We start from the raw sequence: 27,188 nt of genomic DNA on the forward strand, positions 1-27,188 counted from the left end.
GTGGCATTTTATTTTTGAAAGACTTTTTGATGTCATTAGTTGACTTTCTAAAATACAATACTCAGCCATGGCTGGGTGGCTCAGTTGGTTGGAGTGTTGCCCCATACACCGAAAGGTGTGGGTTCAATTTTCAGTCAGGGCACATGCCTAGGTTGCAGGTTCAATCACTGTCGAGGTACATACTGGAGGCAACCAATCTATGTTTCTCTGTTACATTGATGTCTCTCTCTGTCTCTCTGTTGGTCTATCTGTCTGTCTCTCTCTCTTCTCCTTCCTCTTCCTCTAAAATCAATAAACATATCATCAGGTGAAGGTTATAAAAAATAATAAAATGCAATACTCAAATCTAGTGTTCAAGGTTTGCACAGTTGTTATAGCTGCTTCTTGCCTGGTCTGGTATAATTCTGGTTGGTATGATCCCCCATTTGATTTTCTTAATGGCCTTGTGTTTGTGCCCTCATTTCAAGCCACCATAGGTCCATTTTTAAGTTATCAGAGAACAAACATTAGTAAATAAAGAGATATAGTGCCTTCAGTAAGGAGTGTGGATTTTCTGATAATTGTTAATGTGGCTTATATTCATTATGCATGTTTTTTTAATATCATAAAAGAGAATGCTATCCATAAATTTTCTGACAAAAAAATGAGGTTTTCTCTGTTTGAAAAGTTCACTTTAAAGGTTTTTGTGATGTGCGAGAACTTTAAAATAGGTTGCTTCTCAAAATAAATTGCCTGCAGTTGCTACTGCATTTTAAAGAAAGGTTCCTGGGACCAAATTAGAGCCACAAGCAGAGACAAACAGGATTGAAACCAAGGCGGGTGCTGCTCCTTATCATGCTCTGATTATTTTTTTTAGCCATTCCTGTGCATCTCCCCTCCCCTCTGTGAGTGCAGGATGGTGACAAATCACTTGACGATCAGGAAATATCCATGAAATGAATGTGGTTCTGGTTGGTTGTCTGTAGCATTTGCTCTTTTCTCGTCCACAGCTTGCTGAAGGTGAATCTTAACCAAGGTAGATTTGCTTACTTGATGGTGTACATGTCTTTATGTCCAAGGAAATTAAAGCTATTCAGGCATACACCTGCCACGTAACTAGAAAAACACCTAGGGTACCATTTTCATTTCAAATCTGCAGTTTCTGGGGCCATAAGTATGGCTAATGGTTGGATCATTTTATTAGAATTACTATTATATCAAAGTAAATCTAGAAAAATGCTTGAAATGTGTGAGATTAGTGTCCAAATACAGCAGGTGGAATCATAAATTTTTTAGATATGGAATACAATAAATATTATGTGTACATGATAATGACATTGTTGGCATTCACTGGACTATACAAAATTCATCTCTCCCACCGTAAGTGCTTTCTGTGTGTATTTTAAATACATTTTGGAACTACTTAAAAGTGTGGTTTGTATCATGCAAATACAATAAACTATGGCATATCTAAAACTGTTATGGTTCCATAATATTTATTTGGATATTCAAAAATGATGATTTTATCTACCCTAAGATGGATTTTCATGAAGGTATATAATCCCGAAAAATATGATTCAAAGGGATTCTTTAGTTTTCCATGAGGTCATTGAGCTCAGAGGAAATCAATAAAATAAGCTTTATTTTGAAAAAGTGGTTGGTCATGTCATTATCATCAGTGACAGCCCAATGAAAGGAAAATAAACAAAACAGAAGATTTGATCATTTTTATTTCAAGAGGAAGGCAGGGGTGATAGGAGGTTGTTTTTTTAAAACAATACTCATGTTAGCATCAACACTCTGGAGTTATGGTTCCAAATATGTTATACTAAGCCAACCATTTTACTAAAAATAATGATGAATTACTACCATAAAATATAGTGTCATAAAATATCTGTCTAGATTTTTCTACTGTAGAAAATGATTTAAGGAGTATAGCTCTCCAGGTAGGTTTAAGACCTATTGATACTTGAAGTCATAATGCTCAAAGTTATCTTAGTATATTTTCTGAGAACAGCTATATAAAACAGTACATGAAATAGGTATCACAACTCTAGCAATAATGCTGTTCGTTACTGTGAAGAAGAACATGCCGACTTCTCTAACTGTAAAACAAAGGTGAGAATGGAGTGATTATGCTTGGGTGAGGTGCTCATGGGCTCTCCTTGCTTTGTTCCAGCTTTCAGCATTGGAGAGGCAGATCTTTGACTTCCTTGGTTTCCAGTGGGCGCCTATTCTTGGAAATTTTCTACATATAATAGTTGTCATTCTGGGTTTGTTCGGAACAATTCAGTACAGACCCCGATACATCGTGGTGGTAAGTCTTATTTTTCCCATGTTTGTTTGTATAATCACTACAAAATTGCTGTGAGGAAATGAATGATTGAAGTTGCTCCCTCAGTGATGACTCAGCATTGCCATTGTAGCTGTCACAGACTGAATTCTGTTAGGAGACAATTACCTTCGGACAGGGTGACAGTGAATGTTTATAAAGACAGCAAAGCGACATGTCTAAATGTGAGACTCACAGTGTTAACTAAGTTCCAGTCTCACAAGGAATTGTCGTTAAATTTAAAGTGGGGCTTGGGTAGATAGAGTAAGAGGTTTGTTGATGTCTTGATGTTATTTACGATGAGGTGTAAATATACATTAACTGTCATTTAAATTGACGTGTATATATCACCCTACAAAGCTAACCTACCTAGCCATAACTGCTAACTGAAAACAATAATGTAATATAATTGTAATTGATTTAGGACACTACCAATGCATGTATTAAAGGTTATTCAGTACTTGCCTCTACTGTATTTTATATTGTCTGTTATTGAACACTTCCCATTTTGTTAAAAGAAATCTGGAATGTGAATCCATACTACAAACCACGTCAAACAGGGTCAGCACCCCCTCCTTTGGAGGATGATTGGACAAGGGGTCTGTGGTGGGCCACAGTGAAATGGAAGTTCTTCACAGTAATTAGTTTTCTATAAAAAGAAGGTAATATTTTAGGCTGCATGTATAAGAAGGTTGTAAGAAATAACAAGCATAGACAAATAATTGTACATAGAAACAGCATGCTCTAAAATGCTCGCTGAGCCTGAATTAATATACGTATTCAGTAGAATTATGCAATATTTTCTTGTAATACAGTAGTAACATTGCCTCATTAGAAGAAAACCTAGACTTTAAAATACGCGATCTTTCCATTTTGATTTAATCCAACCACATCTATAGAAAAGAATGAAGTTAGAAAGTTTTCCAGAAATGCATTAATTCTCTATTTTGAATGTCAAAATTGGCTCTTTGATACCTTTCATCATGTCCCAGAGTAAAGGTCAGTGACCCACAGCACAGGCTCTAAGCTCAGAATGGCCGCCTGGGGCCTGGCAGTGACGGGCATCACTCCACCGGCAGGCCCGCAGTTCTTGCTCTCGATTTCTTCTCTAAGCCTCTGCTAAGCCGTGGTATAATGTACTAGAAAGGTGTCTCATGGAGTTGGACTTACAGTACAAAATGCTTTATATACATAATATCAAATAATGTTGGATTTTATGTTCTAGTTTGTTGCAGTGAACACAGAGCACTCTTATTTAGTATGAACTTTTTATTTTACGATGTTGGTGTTCTGCTGAAGCACAAAATGCCAGAGGGCTGTGAAGCCAGTGGCTTTTATGGGATGAAACTGTTGGTATACAATAGTGACATTAACTAGTCCGATTGCTCCTACCCTCCAAACCTTGGTTCTTCATGCTTTCCACACAACTATCTAAGCTGAGGCATCTGCATTCTCTCTCCTGTATATGGGCTTCTTGCCTGGAGTCAGCCGTCCTCCCTTCCAATGTGTCCTTTGCTCTTTTCCCGAACCACTGGCTTAAAAGCCATCATGGACTCTCAACAGGATAAAATATAAGAATAATCTCGGTTGATCAAACTAACCAAAATCAGGTCTCACAATCAGTTTTTCCTTCTTTCATTCCCTTCTTCTCCCCTTCCACTCTTCCTTCTTCCCTTTTTTTCTTTCTTAACTTCCCTCCTTCCTCTTTTATTTATATATTCATTTAAACCTTGTATATTGAGTTTCGGCTGTGTATTTGGCATTGTTTTAGGTGCAGGGCACATTGGTGAGCAAACACAAACATTGATATTCTGTCCTCCTGGGTACCTACAGTCTGGTGAGGAGAAGCAGGCCTTTATGAAATAATCACCCACAAAAATGTTAAACTGTAACTGTGACAAGGTGTACATTTGCCATGAGGCGGGTAACACGGACGTCCATCTGATCCTGCAGCAATGAATGCAAAGCAGAGGAGTGCAGTGTGAGTTTAAGTTCATCAGGGAAGAAGGGGCTGGAAGGGTTCTGGGCAGGAAGCATTGTAAGGCACATAGTAGGATGTCAGTAGCACTAGTTCCCATTCACTCATTAAGCATTTATTGAGAACCTACTGCACTGTGATAGGGTTGAACAAATAGAAAAGAATGTAAGTGATGGCATTGCTGCTCTCCAGGAGCTCATTAAGTAATGTGTGCAGAGGCACAGGGTGCAGGGTCTCTGGAGAATGAGAATGTGATGAAGCAGAGGCCTGGGGAGAGCATGAGCCAGCCTCAGAGATGTGAAAGGACAGAGAGTTTGTGCCTTCAGCATCCTGGACCCCCCATTTCTATCTTTTCTCTAGCCTCACATGTGTAGCTGTGCCTGGTGTTTGTGCCCAGCTCTAGTAACCTTTTTTCTTTCACACACACACTTCTTTCCACACGCTACCTCCTGCCACCATTTTGAGTGTCATGTGCTTTCCTAAGGCCACATGCTGTTTGCCTCCTCAGTTTGCACACACCTGGAATGCCTTCTGCTCCTTACCTGCTTGGGGAGTGGAAAATAATTTTTCAACTGAACGGTCACCCCTTAAAAGCCTCACCTGATCACCCCTGTCTGGGATAAGTGCCACTTCCTCTCTGCTCTCTTAGATCCTTCAGATTCTTTCTCTCCTTGCTCTCTATACCACAGGTGGCAAACACAAGGCCTGAGGGCCAAATCCAGCCGTCCACCTTGTCTTATCTGGCCCGGCACCTTGTTCCTACCCAGCGGCAGCACCGAGCTCCTTGCCCTAGTTAAGGAGTAGCTACATTTATACAGTCCTAAAATTACATTCAGCCCTTTGAAGGCAACCCACGAGGCTGATGTGGCCCCCAGTGAAAATGAGTTTGCCACCCCTGCTCTACAGTCACCATCCTTGCCTCCAGCCCACCTCACCCCTTTCAACAGGGTTCTCCTGTCAGGCAGACCAGGCCTATCCATTGTTGTGTTCCATTGTCTATCCCAGTGCGCTTAACACTTTACTGAACAAATAATAAATGAATTAAACATTACTGGACGAAGTGATTTTACAGGGTGAGCAGGAAGCAATTTCTAATTCAAGAACATGTCTGAGTTTGACAAGAAAACTTGGCCTTACTGCCTTGCTTATCTCAACCTGACTTGAGGATTCACATGAAAAAAATAGTGTGTGCTTCTCTGCTGGCACCTACGTCAATCAACTTACTTTTTTTCTAAGCATGATAATATCTTGGGCTCCTGCCACTGTAATTGAGGCCTCACAGCACAGGCTATAAGAAAAATTTGCCCAAATCACAAAATGAGAGAGTAATAATTCCCCTTGGATACTGTCACTACTGGAAAGGCATGATTTGCTATTTCTATGAGTATTTTTAGAACACAAAACGACTTTGTTATATAGTACTCTTTTACTGATTAAAATTTATGTTAAGCTATGGTGTAAGGTGGCATATGTACATTAGGGAATACCAAGTTTAGTTGAAGCGTTTGAATACACCTTCTGTGTTTCTTTAGAGGCAACATGGAGCAGAGTGGGGGCTGTGAAACCCTGTTAGCAGTCGTAAGTACTGTTTTAGGATCAGCCTTTCACTCCTGTCTACTCCTATGTCAGATATTCAAAAATCTTACTTATGAATTCCAAACTGAGGCTGTGCCCTAGAATTGTTTAAATCATTATTATTTCCTGGGCAATCAATTAATTTAATCAAGCAGTTTTCAACTGATATAAAGATAGAAACATTAGCTAATTTAACATATTTTAAATAAAGATTAACTTTAAAGTTAAAATTAACTCAAATTTGCCTTTAAAATTTTAAAAAGCCATGTAAATTTTCTAGGCCAACAGTTTAGTCATTTGTATGTTTATGCCAATGCTCATGTACAAAGGACAGCCACTTGCTTTAAATTTAAATTGTTCTATAGGAAAATTTCCCTACTATGTCATTTGTCATTATACATCTCCTTCCTGGGCCACTGCCCAGCGTGACAGTTATGAGTGTTAGCTCTCCATTTCATTGGTGCCAGATATAAATCCTCCCACACCAATGGCTGTGAACACCTAGGACACTTATTTGCTTTCTTTGTACCATAGTTAACTTGTAAAAACCTGATTCATGGTTGTTTTTAAGAATTATATAATATTCGTGACTTGCTTAGCATAACCTAACAGAGATAGTGCTTAATAAATAATTGAGCTGTGTAATGTCTTCTTTTTTCTAACCTATTGTATATAACATTTTATCTGATTGACACATGTATGAAAGAATGAATGAATGTGCTTTTAGGTCATTGGAAAGCAAACAAGCTTCGGAAGTAAAAACAAATCATGTTATAGACTAATTGCTCGACAACAGAGAAACAGACTGCAAGGTTTCTAAAGTTCATTTCAATTAGAAAATGCTAAAATATCTTCATAAAACTGGGAAATACTTCCCAAACCACATAGAACACATTAACTTTAAAAAAAAAATCTTTATAGTCTTTTGTCTATATGAATTAGGATTTAAAATATGTGTGCTTAACTTAAAGTAGGATAAATAGGTAAATAGATGACAGATGAGTATAGAGTGGCTTTGTTTTTGTTTTATATTTTCCATTGGGAAGTCAAGTGTTCTGTACTGTAAATATATAGATATGTGAACATAAAGGCATGCTCCATGATAATCAAAGAGCATTAAAAGTGGAGTTTTATCTCTTTATTCTTCATCTTTCAATTGAATTATAAGTAAAATAACCCACATCAAGAAAGAATATATAGCCCTGGCTTCTGTGGCTCAGTGGATTGAGCACCGGCCTGCAAACCACAGGGTCACTGGTTCGATTACCAGTCAGAGACATGCCTGGGTTGTGGACCAGGTTCCCAGTAGGGGGCACATGAGAGGCAACCACACATCGGTTTTTCTCCCTCTCTTTCTCCCTCCCTTCCCCTATCTAAAAATAAATAAATAAATACTTTAAAAGAAAGAATGTCCTTGATAAAAACATAAAAATTATTTTTTTAAAAAGAATACATATGTTGTCCGAACAGTTCATGCCTGAGTAAAACTATTTATGTATTTATGCAATCTAGCAATACATTTGTATTGCTAGAGATTTCTTTCCCTTTGTTTCCATGTAAAGACTCGTGTCTTAGGTGCGCACTGAGGTATACAGTTTTCACCTCATTACAATCCAGAAGTTAATCATACAGATTACCTTTGTATGATAAGAAACTTACATCATTTCTTTAAAAAATGATGTCCATATCATGCAAACACATTAATCACAAAATGCAAAAGAAACCATCATTCCTAAAACATTGCCAGTTATAGAATACATACACACGAAATGAATTTTTGGTAAACTGATAGTTCAGTGAATTGATTATTTGATAAACTGCAACTTTAGGTAGAGCGTTAACTCTCAAACTAATCCATAGTCCTTTTCTTAAGATTTTTAAAAATGAAACTTATTATGTAATCCATAGGCACCCCAGTTCCAGAGTCAAACTGTTGGAGTTTCCGTCCCAACAGTGACATGAAGCTATAAAATGACCCCCTCCCTACCTCGGTTTCAGTGTGATGATTGAATAAATTGATCTGTGTAAAGTGCTCAGCACAGTACCAGGAACACAGAAAGCAGCATAGTAATCACTCTGGTGATTAACAATTTAGCAGCTGATAGTTGGAGCCTGTTCAGACTGGGAATTTCATCTCTGAAAGTTCAGAAGTGGCATCAATAGTGCAGCTGGAGAGAGATCCCACACTTCAATCACAGCACTTGTGCTCTGATTTTTAAATAGATTCGTTTTGCAATTCATTTTTGATAACTATGAGTTAATTGACATTCCTAAAAATATACTTAAGGGTTAGTTAGGTTTGTAGTCCTAAAAATTAAAAATTATATGGCTTTGCAATTAATTCAGCTTATTTCTTCCTTTAGTCTTGATTTAGTTTATGTCCTTTTCTTAACCTTTTTTGGTGGCTTTTTAAAAATTACTTAGTGGTCTGCAACCTCTTTCATTCTCATATATTCATAATTAGACTGATTTAGAGTGAAAAACGTCAGATACCAGAACCCATCTTCTTAGCAACAGTTTTAACATTGTTATAGTTACTGTGGCCTGATCAGTATACAAAAAGTATAAACTGCAGATGTAGTTTAGCTATTTTCAACATTCGTGGGCACATGTTGTGGTTCAAAAAAGTATGTTTTAATGCATTTGGCACATTTTTGAAATGCCCAAGGTCACTCATATGGAAGATATAGTAGCAGAAGATGTCAACAGAGAATCAATATATCTGCAAACACTAAAAGCTGTTTAACTTATTTTAACCTTTTAACACATTTCCAACTTCTCTGAATTTCCGGTGATTTTGAGACCTTAATTCATTATTTTGATTGTATTATTAAAAAAAAAAAACAAGCGAAACCTGTTCTCCAGAAAGAAAAAAAAGATATCAAATGTACCCAATTATAGAACTACACAACATGTGATTATTTTGAAAGCTTTTTGAAAATCATAAATAACAGAAAGATACAAAGTATGAATTAAATTTTATAAATAACTAAAGGCTTCCAATAAGATTTCTAATAGGAACAGGGCTATTTTATATGGGGTTTAAAATTTATAGTTATATTCTTTGACACAGCATAGAATAAGCTAATGAAATGATTTCTATATTATTTTAATTTGACAATAGTATGTGATTAGTAATTAGTATGCAATCATGTAATTAGTATGCTCCTTCCAGAAATTAAGGATTCATAGGTTTTTGTGGTAAAGTAAAAATAAATGAGTAAGCCATTGTGTTTGGTCTATAATGATGTTCCTGTGGTAAGTACCATCCTCAGTCACCTAAGCTGATCTATGTGTCAGTTTTCTGGTCCTCAGTTTCTCCATGTACATGCAAAAATGACTGGATGAATCGGGCCCTTAGACCTCCTCCATTAATTCAGACTGACTAACATTCTTAAGGAAGGCACTCCCTAGTTCACACACACTAACAAAGCCAGTGGATCAGCACGGCTAGCATGGTTAGAGTTTGTTGGATGTGATTGGAAGGGATTTTCCCATTATTATTAAATCTGTTGCTCATTTGCTCATTTTTATTCTTATTTATTATTTCTGTGCTTTTAAAAGATATTTTATATGATGATATTCCATCATAAGAGTATATTAGAGGTACACATTTCAGTCATAATAAAATAGTATAACAGGTGAAAGTGTGTTAATTTTACTCCACACAACACATTCATTGTCAAACATGATTCTCACTTATGGATAGGGAAGGGATGGATTTTGCCTAATCTTCCCCAAAACTTGACAATTTAATATTGTAACCAAAAATTAGATAGAGAGATAACCACCAAAATTTGCAAAGCTTCATTCCCTGGAAAAGCTAATACTCAGAAAACAAAAATCAAGTCAGTAGTGGATTTAACCTGTATCTGCAAGCAAGCAAAACACTTTAAGAATATACCTAGCTCTACTGGCATTTACTGAAAGCAGTAGAAACTATTGGATTTTTAATTTCTAGAGATCTTAGGGGACCTCATAAGGAGCACTCTTCCCTGAGCATGCCCTGTTTCTTCCCAGAAGACAGACGTACTGACATTTTGTTATTGATTTATTTAGTATACATGCCTTTCATCTCCATATTTTTTCTTCTTTTTTCCCCACCCTCTTGCTCTCTCTCTAGTATACAGTATGGACTGCCCTCTGGGTCACCTGGAATGTGTTCATTATCTGCTTTTATTTGGAAGTAGGTGGGCTCTCTAAGGTAAGTTTATCATGCTTTTAAAATACACTTTAGAAAGAGTACACTAATAAATAATTATTATGACTGTGTATTATTATATACATAAGTGGAGTAGTCCAAGTAACATTACAAATGGAATACTAATAAAAAATAAATCTGGATCCCGTTCCGGAATGCATGATCTGGGAGGGTGTTAATGTAATGGGACTCCAAACCAATGGCAGTCAGTGCTTGGTGTGTGAGCTGGAGTGGAACTCAGCTTCCATGTGTCCTTGTGGCCACTGTAGAAAGGCCTATTGTTGTGATGTCCGCAGCACCCAATGTGAAGTGAAATCATGGTTTTGAATATCCTTCTTTTTGAACTGGGAAAATAAATTAAGATGTTAATATAACAAATATGGAAAGCAAGTCTCTACCTTTGCGTCAATAATAATTCTAAAAAAAGTGCTTGACAAAGAATGAAATCCGCAGATATTTAAGTGGAATATATGTTGACTAACAACTAAGTGCATCAGTGTGGTGGTCCCTCCTTTGAAATCCTGATCAGAAAGGGCAGTTGTCTTAAAAATCGCGACACGAACACTATCGCTGCCTGTCTGGAAGCAGTGTCAGCAGACCTCACAGTCTTTGCTACAGCTCTGCCCAAGTGACTTTGGATTCCCACCCAAACGTAATGTGTCTTAGGTTGAGTTTCTAGTTTTGTTTCTTAAACATCTTTTTCACAAACCAGAACAATTTTCACTTGTAGAGACTGAAGAGAAGAAACTCAGCAGTATAATCTCAAAAAAATAAGAAAGCTGTAATTAATTTTTTACATGTTTCTTATTAACTGTATTTGTGCTTATTCCATTGTTATATGAGAGTCTCAAATGTTCTAAGTAACACAGTGATATTCTACTAGCATTTGTGGTTTTGATCTTAGAAAATTTGCCACGACCAACACAGATGTCTTCGGGATTGTTAGGCTCTGAAGAAGTCCATGTGGTAATGAAGAATTTTTTATCTAGCCAGGCAGCAAATGGATTTTCTCCAGGAACTCCAAAGGAGTTACCCTTTGCCCTAGATTATAATAACCTTATAATTAGAACTTGTCATCATTTTCTCATATTGGCAAATGTTCTGGGGACCCAAAATGACAGTTCTAATACTGAGTTCATACAAACTCCCAACTCTACCTTTAATATGTATGCTATTAATTGCCTTTCACCACTAATTTCTAATACAGAAAAAATACTTAAATGAATGCCCAGTTATCATCTGTAACATGCAGATTAGAAAGCAATTTTCAAATGCAAATCTTATAAATAATATAATCATGGAATAATAAGCATAGCATTTTTCAACACCTAGCATTTTGTATCTTGTGATTGGGAGAGTCATTTTAAATCATAATTTATTTCACTGCATAGAAAGTCTCCTTTATTTTCTTCCACATAAAGTGATTTAGAGTGAATTAGACAGAGGAGTTCTATCCTGTGGCATTGGCATCATAGTGTGTTGGAAGAAGGGTGAATTTCAAATCATAAGTCTTGTTCAAATCTTGTTATTAGCACTTATTAACTCTGGGCCCTTGGGCAAATCACTTAACCCCACTGAGTCTCTATGAATTTTAAGAACAAGACCAGCTTTGCCAATAGTGATAGTAAATATAATTGTTGGGTTTTTAGCATTATTTTAAGTGTATCATATGCGGTAACTCAGGTAAGCTTCCAAACAACCCTGTGAAGTTATAAAAAATGAATAATAATAATAATAATGGCATTCACTTGCTCCACACAAGTCTGATTTTCTTCTTCTGCTCCAAGTTTATTTTATGAACTGTTTTTCTAATATCAATGTGCATGTGAAGGGGGTTTCTTCTCATTTCTTTGGGTACAAAATTATAAAAATGTATGTAATAGTATTGATCACTCATCTTATTATCCATTAAAATGCTGTTAAGCAATCAGTCAAGTATGCTAGGCATTAAAAGATTAGATAACTCCAAAAGGGGCATCTTAAAGGTTTTCTGTTGGTCTCCCTCTATCTACCATATTAAAAGCTGATGACATTTCCCTGGTTCCCTGTGTAGCCTCAGGTCCAGTCTGTAGGAAATCTATTCTGGAAAACAGAGCACAGTAAAGTGCTTCAGACAAACCCAAGCACCCCTGCTACTTGCCCAGGTTGGGCTCCATAAAAAATTCCTTGTCCATTTGTGCTGGTCCTTATACTAACTTTCTAGAGCTCTCTCTATTTCCTTTTAGTCCATGAAGACATTCCTTGGACTTACCCACTGAAACATATTAATAGAAACCTCCTTATTCCCTGATTTTGGCCCAAAATATTTATTATAAAATAGTGAGTCTTTCTCCAAACACTGGATTCAAATTAATTTCCCCAACAACTCTGTGCACTTGGGTGTTGCCCCAATGATGAGCATTATCGGACCATTCTTAGTAACTGAAAGGATACAGTCTTGTGGTCACAGGCAGTCAGACATCTGGCCTGTCCTGGGGACCCTTGATCATAGCCTCCAGATGTTCCCTTCGTTGTTACCTTCCAGCCATCTCTGCATTGCATGTTCATTACCGTGATCTTGAGGGTGCTGATTCACTTCCAGAACTTGAAGAAAATGAATGTTTTAGAGGATGTGTACATGCATGGTGGGGTCAGGATGACTGTGGGTAGCTAGCTAACCAAAGCTTACTTACATAACCTGCTGGAGCCTCAGCTTCCTTTTCTGCAAAAGGGGGAAAACCACAGTGCTAATTTTGCTGGATTGATGAAAGAATTAAATAATGCATAAAAGTGACTGAGGATCTTGGCATATCGTGAGGTTTCAGTATGTGGTGGTTCTTATAATTGCCACCAACATCATCATCTTGATTAATAATGAAAAAATTAACAGGCATCATGAGCATCATTCCGAAATCCTTTGAGACCTATATTAATACGCAAGAGCTGTGAAAGGGAGCAATGCGGCACTGAGTGACTTGCTTAAAAAATAAGTAACAGTCCCTTGTGATAGGACCTCAGATCTTCATATTAACTTCACAGCTACAACACTATCAATTAAATTCTTTCTTTCAACATGTAAATAGCTGTTTTGAAATACTTCTACAGCTAGATTCCCCTAGTGTCCTGACTGCTCTCCCCAGGAGAACTTGACGCATCTTTAGAAGTCTCTAAGGCTGATTTTCATGCCACACTTTAAGATCAGAAAGGGCACAATTAATAAGTTATTGCTGCTTCTTTGGAAGTTGTAGGACTTGAAATCACTTTTTCCTCCCTAGGAATATATTCAGAATGAAAATATATGAAAATCCAGCTCATTTGCTACATTTAAAGATACTGAAAAATATGTTGAGAACTCAAGTTGTACTTTTTAATTCCCCAGGTCTTAGGCTGTTGTCTTATGGCATCTTTTTGATTACTCCAAATTGTAAAAACTTTAGGCTAATATTTCTTCTAGTGGATGTTTCTGGAAAAAATGTCTGGAACTTACACATTAGTGATCCTAGAGAATATTCATTGTATCACATACACACAGAATTCAGAATGTGTATGGATATACACGCGCATTACTGAGACATGAAAAAAGAATATAAAGAAATCCTAGGGAGCTTTACCTCGTATTAATCATGAGCTTCGATTAGAGGGCGTCTAACAGCCGACAGGCAGGGGACGGGGCAGGGAGGGGACCAGCTGTACTGCTGCCCCGCTCTCTGCAGGCGCCTTGCCTTCACGCGAGGAAAACCTGCCTGCATTTGTTTCCCTGTGCTGTGCTTTACCGACTGCATTTTTTCCAAAGGGACCTGATTTGTGGGTATTTTGACTCTTAAATAAAGTTAAACTGTTTCCCCAAATGGCAGTAACAGTACTTCTCATCCTCTTGGGGCTCACATAGACACCATTGTCCATGAGGGTCCTCTTCTTTTGAGAGAATCTTCAGTTGGCTATTTCACCTGCACAGCCAGACACAGTGAGATTCTTTTGCAAGGTTTATTCTTATTGTCTAGCCCAAATCATTCCTTTATACTTGGAAAATTCTCTTCTCTGATCAAGACTCATTTTCCTCCAGGGTTGGATTTTTCCACCAACTTTGGCTTTGGGCAATTCCTTTCAAGTAGGAAAATTCCAGACCATCGGTTCAGAGTCCTCCGTGCAGACAATTACATAGGAAGCAGAAGTCTCAGCTCCCCTGAGCCGTGCACTACCCATTTGTTATTTATATAAACATTCTAAATATTTTGTGTCAAAAAATCGTTTTTCCAATGTCAGTTTCAAACTATTGAGGTATTGTATATTTCTTTTCTGTATTTAAACAAATAAAGCTTACAGAACCTAGTAATGAATTTTAAGCTTAAATTTACCTTTTTCTTTGGATGATTTCCTCCTACATGGACATTTTTCAAAAGGAACCTTGAAATGTGATGTTTACAGAGGGCTGAAGCTAGGTGCAATGCACCTTTATTCAAGAATAATGTATCAGCAAGTGACAGAGAAATGGCACCATAGAAACCCGGCCAAAGTATGCCTACTTTCAAAATTCAAGAATGGTATCTCATTTACTATATCATGAAGTAAATGGCATACTTATATCAATGAGACACTTTGGAAAATGCATAAACTATTTCCATTTACTAGAATAGCAAAATGTTACAGATTCTGAACATGTTAATATGTATTTATCCTGCTGTCCTACAAGAATGTTTTTGGAATATTGACTGGGGGCTGGTGGAGGTAGGAGTGGTATCCATTCAGTCACTAAACATTTATAAAGGAGGGACTGCCATCATCTGCTTCCAGGTCTTGAATCTAAATGAGCCCCCAAAACTTGTAAATGTAAAAATTTATGTTGGGGGCAGTGGTAGGGGGACCAGGACATCTGTAATAGTGTAAACAATAAAGTTTAAAAAATGATGTTTGGTTCCTACACAATCTTTTGCCAAAATGATTCAGTTTTGATCTTTAGAAAATAACAAGGCAATGTAAATATTGTTATGCATTTCTTACTCCAGGGGACAAACTATACCTTTTGTTTGGCATGATCTAAGTGAACACAACTTCTGAAAATAGTATCATCAGTAACCCTTTGTGAATGGTGAAACCTTTGATCTCACCTGTGGCTTCTATTCCATAGCAACAAAAATTATAAGCAAGTTTAAATTTAGTATTATATTTCTCATAAATTTCATCAAATACAAACATTTTGAAAACTTTTACTCCAAAAATCTAATTTGGTGCTTCATTATAGTTCAATAACATACAGAAACTATAGTAAACCACTAAGTAATTGCTGCAGCCTAGGTGGCATTACGAGTTTTTAATCAGAAATTTGCCATTATTTTATGGCTTTCTGTAGGCACTCAAATAGTTTTCAAAGGAGCAGGTGGATGTATTATTCTGTCAACAACAGCTCTATTTATTGCTGTATGACTAGAGCCACTGTATTGATCAAGGCCTACCTGTGGAACTATAATTGAATATAGACAGAAACATTGTTGCTGTTTGTATTTTATAGTTTATTCCTTTAATGAACATATGCCTGATTTTTTTTACATTCTTACACATTGAAAATTCATATATGTCAGCTGAAGCTCATGTCCTCTCCACATCAGGAGATGACCCACATTCCACCCCATCCCCCTTCTGTGCCCCCTGGGGTGGGCGTGCATGCGACCATCTCACCTGCATGCTATGGAACTGTTGCCAGCACAGAAGCTTCCAGGAACTGCTGCATCCTGCCATAGAAGCTTGCAGTGCTGGGCTTGTCCTTGCAATGCCCCACCTCGTGCTCCAGGGCAGGGCACCTGTCAGCCTGGAGGAGCTCAGCCAGTGACACTTACTTCTGTGCTCAGGGCCTGGGTCTCCTCCAGAACATGCCCCCAGTCCCCACTCCTTGTCATCTCATGCCCTGTCCAGGGAGGCCTGGTCCTCCAGCAAGTTCTTTAATTTATGTCCTTGCTGTGATGCCAAGTTAACAAGCAGATATTCAATATTTGATATTCTTCTTTGAACATTGAGTGAATCCTTTAGCTCAGAAACTTCTTCGGAGAGTTTTTGTTCCCTTCCCTGCTTATGTTAAAAGATGTTTTTATAAATGTAAGCTCTGTTAAATTCTGCCAAGGCTTTATCTATTTACTTCTGTGAAATGAAACTCACAGCTCCTCCAACTTCCGGCCATTCTCCTGTTCTAAAGCACAGCATTGTTTGCTCCCTCTGAACCAGAGAACCCTCCAGAAGAAAAACACTCCCCAAGTGACATGCCACCAGGACATCAGGCTCAAGTTGGTCCAAGGCCAAAGGCTTCCAGGCTGTGGTCCACCAGCACCCTGGCACAGTGACTCATCCAGGGGACTGTGCTCTAAATGGCTCATTACTGGCGAGGCCTCAGCACCAGGCCACAAACCCCTGACATTTTCGAGCCCGTCTCTGAGTGAGGCAGCTACCTCAGCCTTTGGCGATGGCCCCTGCCCTGGGCCCTGGACTGGTCGACAGATTTCCACCCGGGCTGGTGGCCTCAGCATTCTCATGTCTGCATCAAGATGCCCTTCCCCTCCTTCCAGGCTGAGGCTGTTCTTCCTGCCCTGTGTCCTGGTAAAGCTAAAAGGGCCACCGGGATTGGTTCTTCCCTTTCTGGCAGTCAGGGTACCACCTGGGAGCCAGGGGCATGTTCAGGACCAAGATTTCTAGAAGGCAATGGGGGCTTGTGCGGCCACTCTTCTCACTCCTTGCAACTTCTGGGTTCAGATTCTCTGAAGACACCCTGGTAATGAGGATTGGTATGAGGTGTTTCTCTTCTACCAGGTAGCACCCTCTTCCAACCACCTCGCTGATAGCCACAGGTAGATGACAAGTCAGAGACTGTCTAAGGACACCTTGAGGCTGGACACCTGGTATGCAGGTAGAGTCCTGGAGGTCTGGGAAGGTCCTTTGCTGCTTGGAGGGTCTGAGCCGCAGTGCCTGGTTGGAGGGTCTTGCAGGGGCATGGAGATGCAGATGGCTCTCCCTATGGCCAGAGGTCTCCCTTGGCTGAACAGGGAATCCATTTTGGAAACCATGGAATGAGGGAATGGAGGTGGCTTTCATTCATGGCTTCCTGAAGGCAGGAGGGGGATTGCTCCTTACGCAATGTGTGGTCAGGTGCAGGGAGCTGGGATGGGAAGTGTGCAGGTGCATATGGGGCCATGAGGCTCAAAAGACCACTCTGAGTTGACTTTTATTTTCAGAAGTGATGATATTGGGGAAAGCTGGGATGGAGGATGTGCGGGTGAGACTGCAGGGGAGGGGAGGGCAGGGTCTGACTGGAGGTTGGCTGTTGCTGTTTCCTGACAAGGGGGTCAACAGCAGAGTCCCTGCCCTTAGGGTCCACAGGTAGACAGCATTTTGTGGGCCTCTAGTTTCTGCTCCTAGACTGCCCTTGCCTGAGTGAAGACTTGCCTGTAGACAGTGTGGATGGAGGTGGGTGGGTGTCCCAGGGGCTGCCCTTTGCCAGGTAGGGAGACCACAGCGGAGCCCATGGGATGCTGATTGTTGGCTGGTGCCTGCCCATTTTTTGGATCAGGTTCAAGAGCAACAAGATTAAATGTAGGGTCCCCAGGCTAGGGTGGAGCCATAGGGATCGCAGGTTGACCTCTTCCCTTCTTGAAGGCCAAGGGTGAGATCTTGGTTTTAAGGATCCTAGGTAAACCAGAGTAAATGATGCTACGACTACTGGTCTGTGGTTGCCCTTGACTTTGTACAGTCCACTGAGAGCTAGCATGGAGGTGGGCAGAGGTCCAGGGCACTGTCTGTGTGAGTCAGAGGCTGCCCTCTCTGGAGCAGGTAGTCCAAGGCAGAGACCTCGGGTCTGAGGTGGGGCAGTGGTCCAAGGTTGACTGTCTGAGTAGGGGCAGGCGGCTGCCCTCTTCTGAGTGTGGTTAGAGGCAGGGCGCTGGGTCAGAACTCTCCGGGTTGACTGGATGTCTAGGGACTCTGCCAACCTAGGTGGAGTCAGGTCATGATACCAAAGCCTGGGCAGGTCCTCCTTGGCTGGATGAGGGTCTCTTGCACTTGGATTGTGGGTGCCCCACCGCCCCTGGAGAATGGGCAGCAGCCCAGCCAGCCTGAACATGGAGTGGTGTTCCACAAGGTGTCAGATGCCTGTGCCCAGACTGGATAAGACAGTGGGAGGGGCATGAAGGTGCGTGCCCACACAAAGGCGGCCCAGAGGCCCTGGTTGAAGGTCCCAGGGCAGGGCATAGGGCCATAGGTGCAAGCACAAACAAGACAAGGAGTACAAGGCGCAACCTGGCCTCAGCCCAGCAAAAGTTTCCAAAGGAAAGCCACCTCTCTGTTCAATATAGACCCTGGATAGCAGCTGGCTTTTATCACCAGCCAGCGTGTCCAATGGCCCAGCATAACTAACTTCCCAGTGCATCCATTGCCAGTCCCATCGCACCACTGTGCCCCTAGCCAATCACCAGGCAGCTATCACAGGGACCTTCGCTGTCACCAGTGGATGCTCTCTCTCAAACCCCTGCTAGGGGAACTGTGCCCAATGCCCCTCCTTGCCCTTTGTGGAGCCTTGTTCCCTCTCGCCCAGCATAGTGGCTTTATTTCACTAGCAGAACAACTGGTGTGGGAGGGGCTTCCTGAAAGCAGGCTGGCAGCAGCCTGTGCCTCAGGTGAGGTGGGTCCTCCCTGGGGCTCCGCCCCTCGCCAAAGCCCCACACAGGCGATTCCCTGACTATCCTGCTCTCACGGACCCTGGCATTGTAAGTGCCCCTTGGCTGCCACAGCTTTTCCCATCTGATAGCTTGTTCTGAGGGCTGGACCTCAGGGAGAGAGATCAAGTGCAAGGTGGGCAGGCTACAAGTGGCCGGGAGCTAGGACCATGGAGGTAAGAGTCCAAAAAGAGGCAGGGTCATCTCACCTGAAGGTCCAGGGCAACAGAGAGAGGGAGTAGCCTGCCCAGTTGAAAATAGGGAGGCGCTGCACCTAGACAGCACCAGTCACCTCTGTGCACGTGTCTGCCTCTTCCCCATGACTGTGGTCAGCATCGAAAAGTCTAGTCCTGCTCTCTGCTGGCACCATCCTGTCGTCATCCCTATCGACATCCCTGTCAGTTTTGATGACCCCTACATCCCTTCTGTGCCTGCACTTTTGGGCCTTGACCTCCTTGGGTCCTGTTGCAAACATTGGGGGTATTTCCCCCAGCAGCCATTTAAAAAATAATTGAAATACAATATATTAGTTTCAGAAGTACAACATAGTGATTAGATATTTACATAACTTACAAAATGATCATCCTTGATAAATCTAGTACCTGACACCATACATAGATTTTAAAATATTATTGACTTCATTCCCTATGCTGTACTTTACATCCCTGCGACTATTTTCATAGCTGGCAATTTGCAGTCCCTTATCTCTTCACCTCTGCCTCATCCCTCCCACCCCGCTCCCATCTGGCAGCCATCAGTCTGTTCTCTGTATCTGTGAGTGTGTTTGTTTTGTTTGCTTATTTATTATGTTTTTTTCTTAGATTCCACATATAAATGAAATCATATGGTTTCTGTCTTTCTGACTTATTCTACTTAAAATAGTTCCGTTCTTATTATGTTGTTCCCTAATATGTTTATGACTCTCAATAGTGTTGTGTTTCAATTTATTTCTTGTATATCACTTGTAGATTTTCAGTTGGTGGTTGCAATGTGCTGTGTATATACCAAGCTCTGGTTATAGCAGTCTATTTTTAGTTGATGGTTGCTTAAGTTTGAACACATTCTAGACCCACTACAATTTTTATTCACAGCCCCCACATTTATGACTTTATTTTTTTACTTCTTTTGTGTGTATGCATACCTTAATTTATATTTGTAATTACATGTGATCATTCTACCTTTTAACCTTTGTGCTAGTTTTATAGTTGGTTGATCCACTACTTTTACTAAATATTTGCCTTTGTCAGTGAGCATTTTTCTCTTCCTGTATTTTCTAATCATATTTTTAATCTTTTCTTTTTGAAGAAGTCCCTTTAACATTTCTTGTAATACTGGTTTAGCGGAGATGTACTCTGTTAGCTTTTTCTTGCCTGAGAAGTTCTTTATCTGTTTTTAGATTACCCATGATAGCCCTTCTGGGTGGAGTAATCTCTGTTTCTAGGTCTTTGATTTTCATCACTTTGAACATTTCATGCCAATCCCTCTGGCCTGCAAAGTTGCTGTGGAGAAGTCAACTGATGGTCTTTTGAGAGCTCCCTTGTACATAACGATTGGCTTTTTCTCTTGTTGCTTTTAAGATTCTGTCTTTGTTTTAACCTTTGTCATTTTAATTATGATGTGCCTTGTGGGCCTCTTTGGGTTCATCTTGTTTGGGCATTTTTGGATGTGTATGTCTAATTCTTTCACCATGTTAGGGAAGTTTTCAGTCATTGTTTCTTCAAATAGGTTGCAGTCCCTTGCTCTCTCTGTTTTCCTTCTGGTACCCCTAAGATATAAATGTTGTTACACTTGATGTTGTTCCAGACGTTCCTTAAACTAGCCTCAATTTTTCAGTCTTTTTCTTTTTGCTCTTTCTCTGGGTGTTTTCTGCTACCTGTCTTCCAGATAGCTGATGTGATTCGCTGCTTCATCTAATTTGCTATTAATTCACTCTAATGTATTCTTTATTTCAGGTATTGTATTCTTCATTTCGGACTGGTCCTTTTTTAAGTTTCCTATCTCTTTGTTGAAGTTCTCATTAAGTTCACTGAACATCCTTATCACCAGTGTTTTGAACTCTTTATCTTGTAGATTGCTTATCTTCATATCGTTTGGTTCTTTTTCTGGTGTTTTATTCTGTTCTTTCATTTGGGACATGTTTGTTTGTCTCACTTTGGCTGCCTCTCTGTGTTTATTCCTGTGCATTAGGTAAATCTGCTGCATCTCCTGATACTGGTAGAGTGGCCTATAGGGTCTAGTGGTATAGTCTCCGTGGTCACCTGAGCCAGGTGCCACAGGAGTGTTTCTTGTGTGACCTCCTGTTGAGGGTGTGCCCTCCTGTTGTAGTTGAGCATTGATTGCTGTTGTTACATCAGTGGGTTGTACTGACCTTCAGGCTGACTGGGCGTGAGGGCTGACTGTGACTGCAGTGGATGATTTTTTGTGCAGAGGCTGACCGTACAGAGTGGGAGTCACTTTAGTGGGAATCTAGTGCTGAGTCTATCCTTCAGCTGTGTCTTTTGTGGAGTTGGTTTTGTGGGAATCTAATATGGGCTGAAGTTGGCCACCAGGTATGTCAGTTCTGGGACCAGTTGGGAGAGACTCTGGTGCATGTCAAGGTCAGCTGCCATTTGTGCCCAGCTTGGGGCCACCTGGGCTACAAAATGGTCTAGAGTTGGTTATTGCTTGTGCTGGACTTAGAGACACTTGGGAGAATCTATGCTGTGAACCAAGGTAAACTTCCCCTAGTGCTGGGCTTGGGATCCTTTGTGGACATCACCATGTGAGCCAAGGGCAGCTGCCACTTGTGTCAGGATTGTGGCCACTTAGTTAAAGCTACATATCAAGACTAGACTGACCACTGCTTATGCCAGGCTTAGGGCCACCTGTTGGGGTTACAATGCAAATTGAGATGACTGGTCATGGCTTATGCTAGGCTTGGGGCCACTTAGCAAGAGGTACAAGGCATGGGGTGTTTGGGAAGCCAGCTGCTGCTTGTTTGATGTTTGTGGACCTTTGAGAGTTTTTAGGGAAGGCTGCAGCACAAGATGAGGCAGGTCGCTTGTGTGGAGAAGACGTTCAGGCTGGGTGTGCCAGTAGGGGGATGGGGCCTCAGGGAACCACCAGGGTGGGGCGAACAGGATTAGTGAGATTAATGGAGAGCACAACTTTGGTGCCCACGTGCACCTGCCAGCTGGGTGGGAAGAAAGTTTAACAAAGGAGTAATGACACCTGCCAGCACTTCTGTCCTGGAGAGAGATGTCCCTTCAGCCCTCACCCTGAAGCTAGTCAGTTTAGTTCTTCCCCATATGTTTCTGGCACCTTTTGTGCCACTACCCCTGTGCTGTAGCATAGAATGAGTAAGTTTGTGAGCTAGTGAATCTGTGCTCGGGCCCTTTAAGAGGATGTCTCAGTCCCCAGCAGCCCTCTGCCTCACTCAGGTGCAATCCCCACTGGTTTTCACAGACAGATGTTATGGGAACTTTTCCTCCCAGCCCTGGTATCCTGGGCTAGGGAGCCAGGTGTGGGGCTGGGACCCCTCATTCCTCACGGGGCGTTTCCAAAACCGAGCTATCCCTTCTGATTCTTAATCACCACACTATGGGTGTGGGGCCTGCCTATTCTGCCAGTCTCAGTGTGGCTTCTCCTTGATTTCCTTAGTTATAAGACTTTTGTTCAGCTAGCCCTCAGGTGATTCTCAATGATGACTATTCTATAATTTAGTTATAATTCTGATGTGGTTGTAGAGGAGGCTGGCACAGTTTACCTACCCTACCGTCTTGACTGGAAGTCTTTCCTGAGATAATTTTTTAGAAGAAAAGTAAACATTTAATCTCTACATCTAGTCCATTGTCTCAACTCACTGGGATGAGTTTTATTACTTGGAATAAACTTTCTGCCAACCATTTTACCGCAAACCCTCTACCCATTTGTTATTACATTGCATACAGATTCTGTAACAACTTTGGTCATTAAAATTAGTCTCAGGTCTGACTCAAATCTACCCCTCCTCACCAAAGCTGACCATGGTAGAGATCTTTACCTCTCTGTCCTCCCTTCTCTTTCCTCTGCTGCTCTGGGAGAGGACTCAGGAATCGGTCCACTTCACACAACACCTGTCTTAGACTGGGTGGGGGTTGCAGGCATCACAGACTCCTGCTGGCCTCAGTCCTTTCCACCTACTGCTAGTGGCCTCTGCTGATGTAGCAGTCTCCAACTGTGACTTATTCTCTCACTAAATTGGGTAAAAAATATTTATTTTAATTAATCCAATAGCTGTAAGTTTGTGAAGCCACTGCTCACATAAATTAAGCCACTCTGAGCAGACCATGGCTGCTGAATTTCTGTGTAAGTATTAGTTTCAAGAAAATGATGTTGTGGTAGAGAAACCACACTTTTATAGCTTATATTCTAATGCTTTGTGATATTTTTAAAGACAATTAAATGCTGCTATGAGAGAATGTTCCATGTAATCAGTAAACATAAGGTCATTTTAGAATAACACTGTGTAGTTAAAACAAATGGAACATGAGTAAATTCCTTTAAGATCTTGGATTTTCTTGTGATGTTAAGTATCTTGTTCTGAAGATACAATATCTTTATTGTGAAATGTCAATTAAGAGTTCAACATCAGTGATGAAGAATCTCAATGACATTTGCACTCGTTCTCAGATTATAAAAGAGAGCCTGGTAAACATGTTTAGTTGCATTAATTTACTTTCAAAACCAGAATAGCAGCATATACCACCATGTAGCTTTATGAACTAAAATCACATCATGCAGTCAAAGTACAACTGATGAACACTAAGTCGAAGGGCCCTGCAGGAACAGAGGAGCTTGCAATAACAATTGTTCGACAACACTGTCAGAGAGAGGCAAGCAAAACTCATTTCAACGCTTTGTATCAAAATTTCCTATGTAGCCCGTGGGAGAGAGGGATCACAAATAACAATAATCATATCTAAAAAGTTCTCTGCACAGAGATTTCTTTCTTAGCCATACTTTCACGGCATGAGAGATTATGGGCCTGACACTTCAGACTGATCTAATTTAGATCCTTGAACATAGATGCCCCTATGCATCCACCTGTGATTTGGTCCATTACCGCAGCCACTAGACACCCAGTGTTGTAATATTTGCTGCCTTAGCACAAGAGTTCTGCATCCCTGGCTGAGGGTAAGCTGGAGAACACAGGACAAGCAGAATGGTGAGGAAATCAAATGAGATGTATAAAGAAAGATGTGAAAACTGAACATGCTTGGCCTGAAGTTGAACATCAAGGATGAGAAGTGGGAAGGGAGATGTGTTTTGCTTTCTCTTGATGCGGGGAGATGCTAACAGAAGGACAGTTCAGAAACCTTCCCAATGAGATGCCCTTTGGAATGAAAGGGCTCCTCACAAGTCACATCTGTCCACCAGCAGGGCTGTCTGGGATCTGAAGGCTGACAGGGAGGAAAACACAGAAAAAGTGCCTGGGCAAGGATTGCCCAGAAGACGAGGCAGAACTGGCTGCTGCCAGCACACACCAGTGAACAGAGGCACAGGTGACAGAACGAAAAAGGAGAGAGGCACGAAATAACCACATGTCTGGCCAGAGATGGGCTTGTATCTCCTCTGCCCCTTGGACACCCTCAGCATTGACTGCCTTAACCTGTTTCCTGGCTCTGGAGGAACCAGGAAGTGCAGCAGTGGTACAACGTTCAGTTGTGTTTATTGTGATTATCAGTGTGCTTACGCGTTCAAATCAGAGCATCAAAGCATCCAGCTGTTTACACTCCGTGAAAGGTTGGCTTTTTTTTTACCCCTGGAAACTTTCAAGCTACAGAAACCAAATGTAACATCTCACAATCAAATAACAAGTGAAGTTGAAGGCATTGAAAAAATAATTCTACTTTATTCTTGTAGTAGCTGGTTGAATCAAGTTCTCTGGGATGTAATATATGGAATCTGATTATTAGTAGGTCTTAATTTCCTAAAAGTATAGAATCTTTAAAAGCATGTTTCCAAAATTAAAATTACATTGATAAGGACAAAAGTTGAATGAAATTTAACTAACTTAAAAGAAAAAGCAAGGATATCCATTTGTTAAATCAATGTACAGATAGGAAGTATCACTTTCTATAAAATTCATACCACTTTTCTAATTTTCTAGGTGTTCAAATATATCCATCTAATCATTATTTTATTAAATAAATAGTGACATAAGTTTATGGTTATCTTCCATGATCTGTTCCCCCTTTTCCTGGATAAGAGTCATGGAAACCCCTGCTTTTATTTGATGTGTGAGTCCTAATACTCCTTTTGCCTCTGTATGAGCAGGTACAGTCATCCAAGGTCTGGTCATTGAGAGAGAAGCAGAAGAATTGTGAAGGACTTCTGGAAAGGCTGCTTAGAGCTACTTCAGCTTAGAAGCAGGCCCAGACTTAGTGACTTAAAGAATGTAAGTCCTGTGCTTCTTCTGTAGGTCAAAGACCAAGTCTCAATGGGCTAAAATCCAAGTGTTAGCTACTATGGAAAAAAAATGCCGGTTCCTCAAAATATTAAAAATAGAACTACCAGCTAATCTGGCACTTATCTGAAAGAAATGAAATCACTATCTTGAAAGGATGTCTGCACCCCCATGTTCACTGCAGCGTTATTGACAACAGCCAGACCACAGATGCATCTAAGTGTCCACTGACAAGACAAATGGATAAAGAAAATGCACATGTATAGAATAGAATATTATTCAGCCATAAAAATGAAGGAAATCCTGCCATTTGCGACAGCATGGATGGAACTTGAGGACATTAGGCTAGGTGAAGTAAGTCAGAAAAACACAAACACTGTACAATCACTTCACATGTGGAATTTTCTTTTAAAAAAACACATAGATACAGAGACACACCGGTGGTTGCCAGAGGTGGGGCATAGGTGGTGAGTAAAATATGTGAGGATGGTCAGAAGGTACAAATTCCCAGCTCTGCAATGAGTAAGTCCAGGGATGTAATGTACAGCATGGTGACTAGTGTTGACAGTCTCATATTGTGTATTTGAAGGGTTGCTAAGAGAAAAGTTCTTCAAAGTTCTCATGACACACAAAAAAGATTTGTAACTGTGAGATGATGGATGGTAGCTGAACTCATTGCAATGATCTTTTCACAATACATACATGAATCAAATTGTGATGTTGTGTACCTAAAACTAACACAAGGTTGTGTGTCAATTATAACTCAGTAACTGAAAAAATAAAGTAAAATACAGTCAAGGTATTGCATTATGGAGGCTCTAGGGAAGCATCTGTTTCCTTCCCTTCCCCAGCGTCCAGTGACCACCCACATGCTTTTCTCCATCACAAAGCCACCAGGTCCAGCAAAGCCTCATCATGCTGCCATCCCAGGCTCTGCCTTAAGAACCTGTGTGACTAGATTATGCCCACCTGCATTATACCACCTAATCTCAGCATATCAACTTCCTTCACTTTAATCACATCCACAAAGTCCCTTTTCCAAGTAGGTTAGTATGTTTACAGATTCTGAGGATTAGGACATGAACATCTTTGGAGCCAATATTTTGCTACCAGCGTGGTGGCAGCTGTCTTTGACCATGAAGTGACCTTTAGGATGTAAATTGCAGGAGAAGACTAGAATAAAAAGAGAAAAGGATCCTAGTACCCTGATACCTCTGCAGAGCTTTCATATCAGCCCTGAGCTGCCCACAACAAATTTCTTTTATGTTCAGAAAAGTGTTTAAGCCACTGTTTGGGGGCTCTAAGTATGCAGCTGAAAATAATACCAAACTAATCATATGTAATTCTATAGACAACTTTATTTAGTATTTACTTGGCTCAAAGCACTGTGTCAGGCACTAAGGCTTTATCTACTTCCTGAACTCATAAAATGTGCTGTATCATATGAAAGACAGACAGTAAATGACCCATAACAAGAACATGTAACCAGTGTTATGATGATGAAGAAAAAAGAACTCTGGTACCATGGAGCAGGGAACATAGCCTGCACTGGAATCAGGGAGGATCCCTAAGGAAGATGGAAAAGGAGTAACAAAATAACCATGCTGACCTCCACAAGCACAGATGCTATTACTGACCTACCATCAGTGAGAAAAAAGTGGTTTGAATCGCTACCTTTTAAAATTTTTTCTACGATGGATTTGCATTGATCCACCCACCTCCATCCCACACTCTTCTCCTAGACACTCTTCAGCATGCATCAGAGAGAACGCTCCAGGGTTTACATGCACCAGAGCCAAGGTCACTACCCTTGGGAGGTGGTCCTGTAGGGACATGCTGTACACAGGGAGCTGTTGAGTTACAGGCCATGACTACCAGTGGCCTAGAAATACCTGTTCAGACTCAAGAGACAAGGAGAGAACACTGAGCATCCTTTGAGGTGATCTGGAGTTAATTTTCTCAAACATCTATAGACAAATGTGCTTCTTTAAAAAAAAGAGAGAAAAGACTGGCTCACTGCAAAACTT

General features: G+C 40.6%; 1 protein-coding gene across 3 annotated transcripts in view; it reads left to right on the plus strand.

Annotated features, from left to right (window-relative positions):
- NKAIN3 (sodium/potassium transporting ATPase interacting 3) overlaps nucleotides 1-27,188 on the plus strand; it is a 536,750-nt gene that overhangs the window by 252,485 nt on the left and 257,077 nt on the right. For all 3 annotated transcript variants that reach the window (XM_028534034.2, XM_036031159.1, XM_036031160.1), the window contains exons 2-3: nucleotides 2,159-2,296; nucleotides 9,988-10,068. In XM_028534034.2, the coding sequence (XP_028389835.2) occupies nucleotides 2,159-2,296; nucleotides 9,988-10,068 (219 nt within the window). The remainder of the gene's footprint in view (nucleotides 1-2,158; nucleotides 2,297-9,987; nucleotides 10,069-27,188) is intronic.

Source organism: Phyllostomus discolor, chromosome 7, assembly GCF_004126475.2.
Source record: "Phyllostomus discolor isolate MPI-MPIP mPhyDis1 chromosome 7, mPhyDis1.pri.v3, whole genome shotgun sequence".
NCBI classification, from domain to species: domain Eukaryota; kingdom Metazoa; phylum Chordata; class Mammalia; order Chiroptera; family Phyllostomidae; genus Phyllostomus; species Phyllostomus discolor.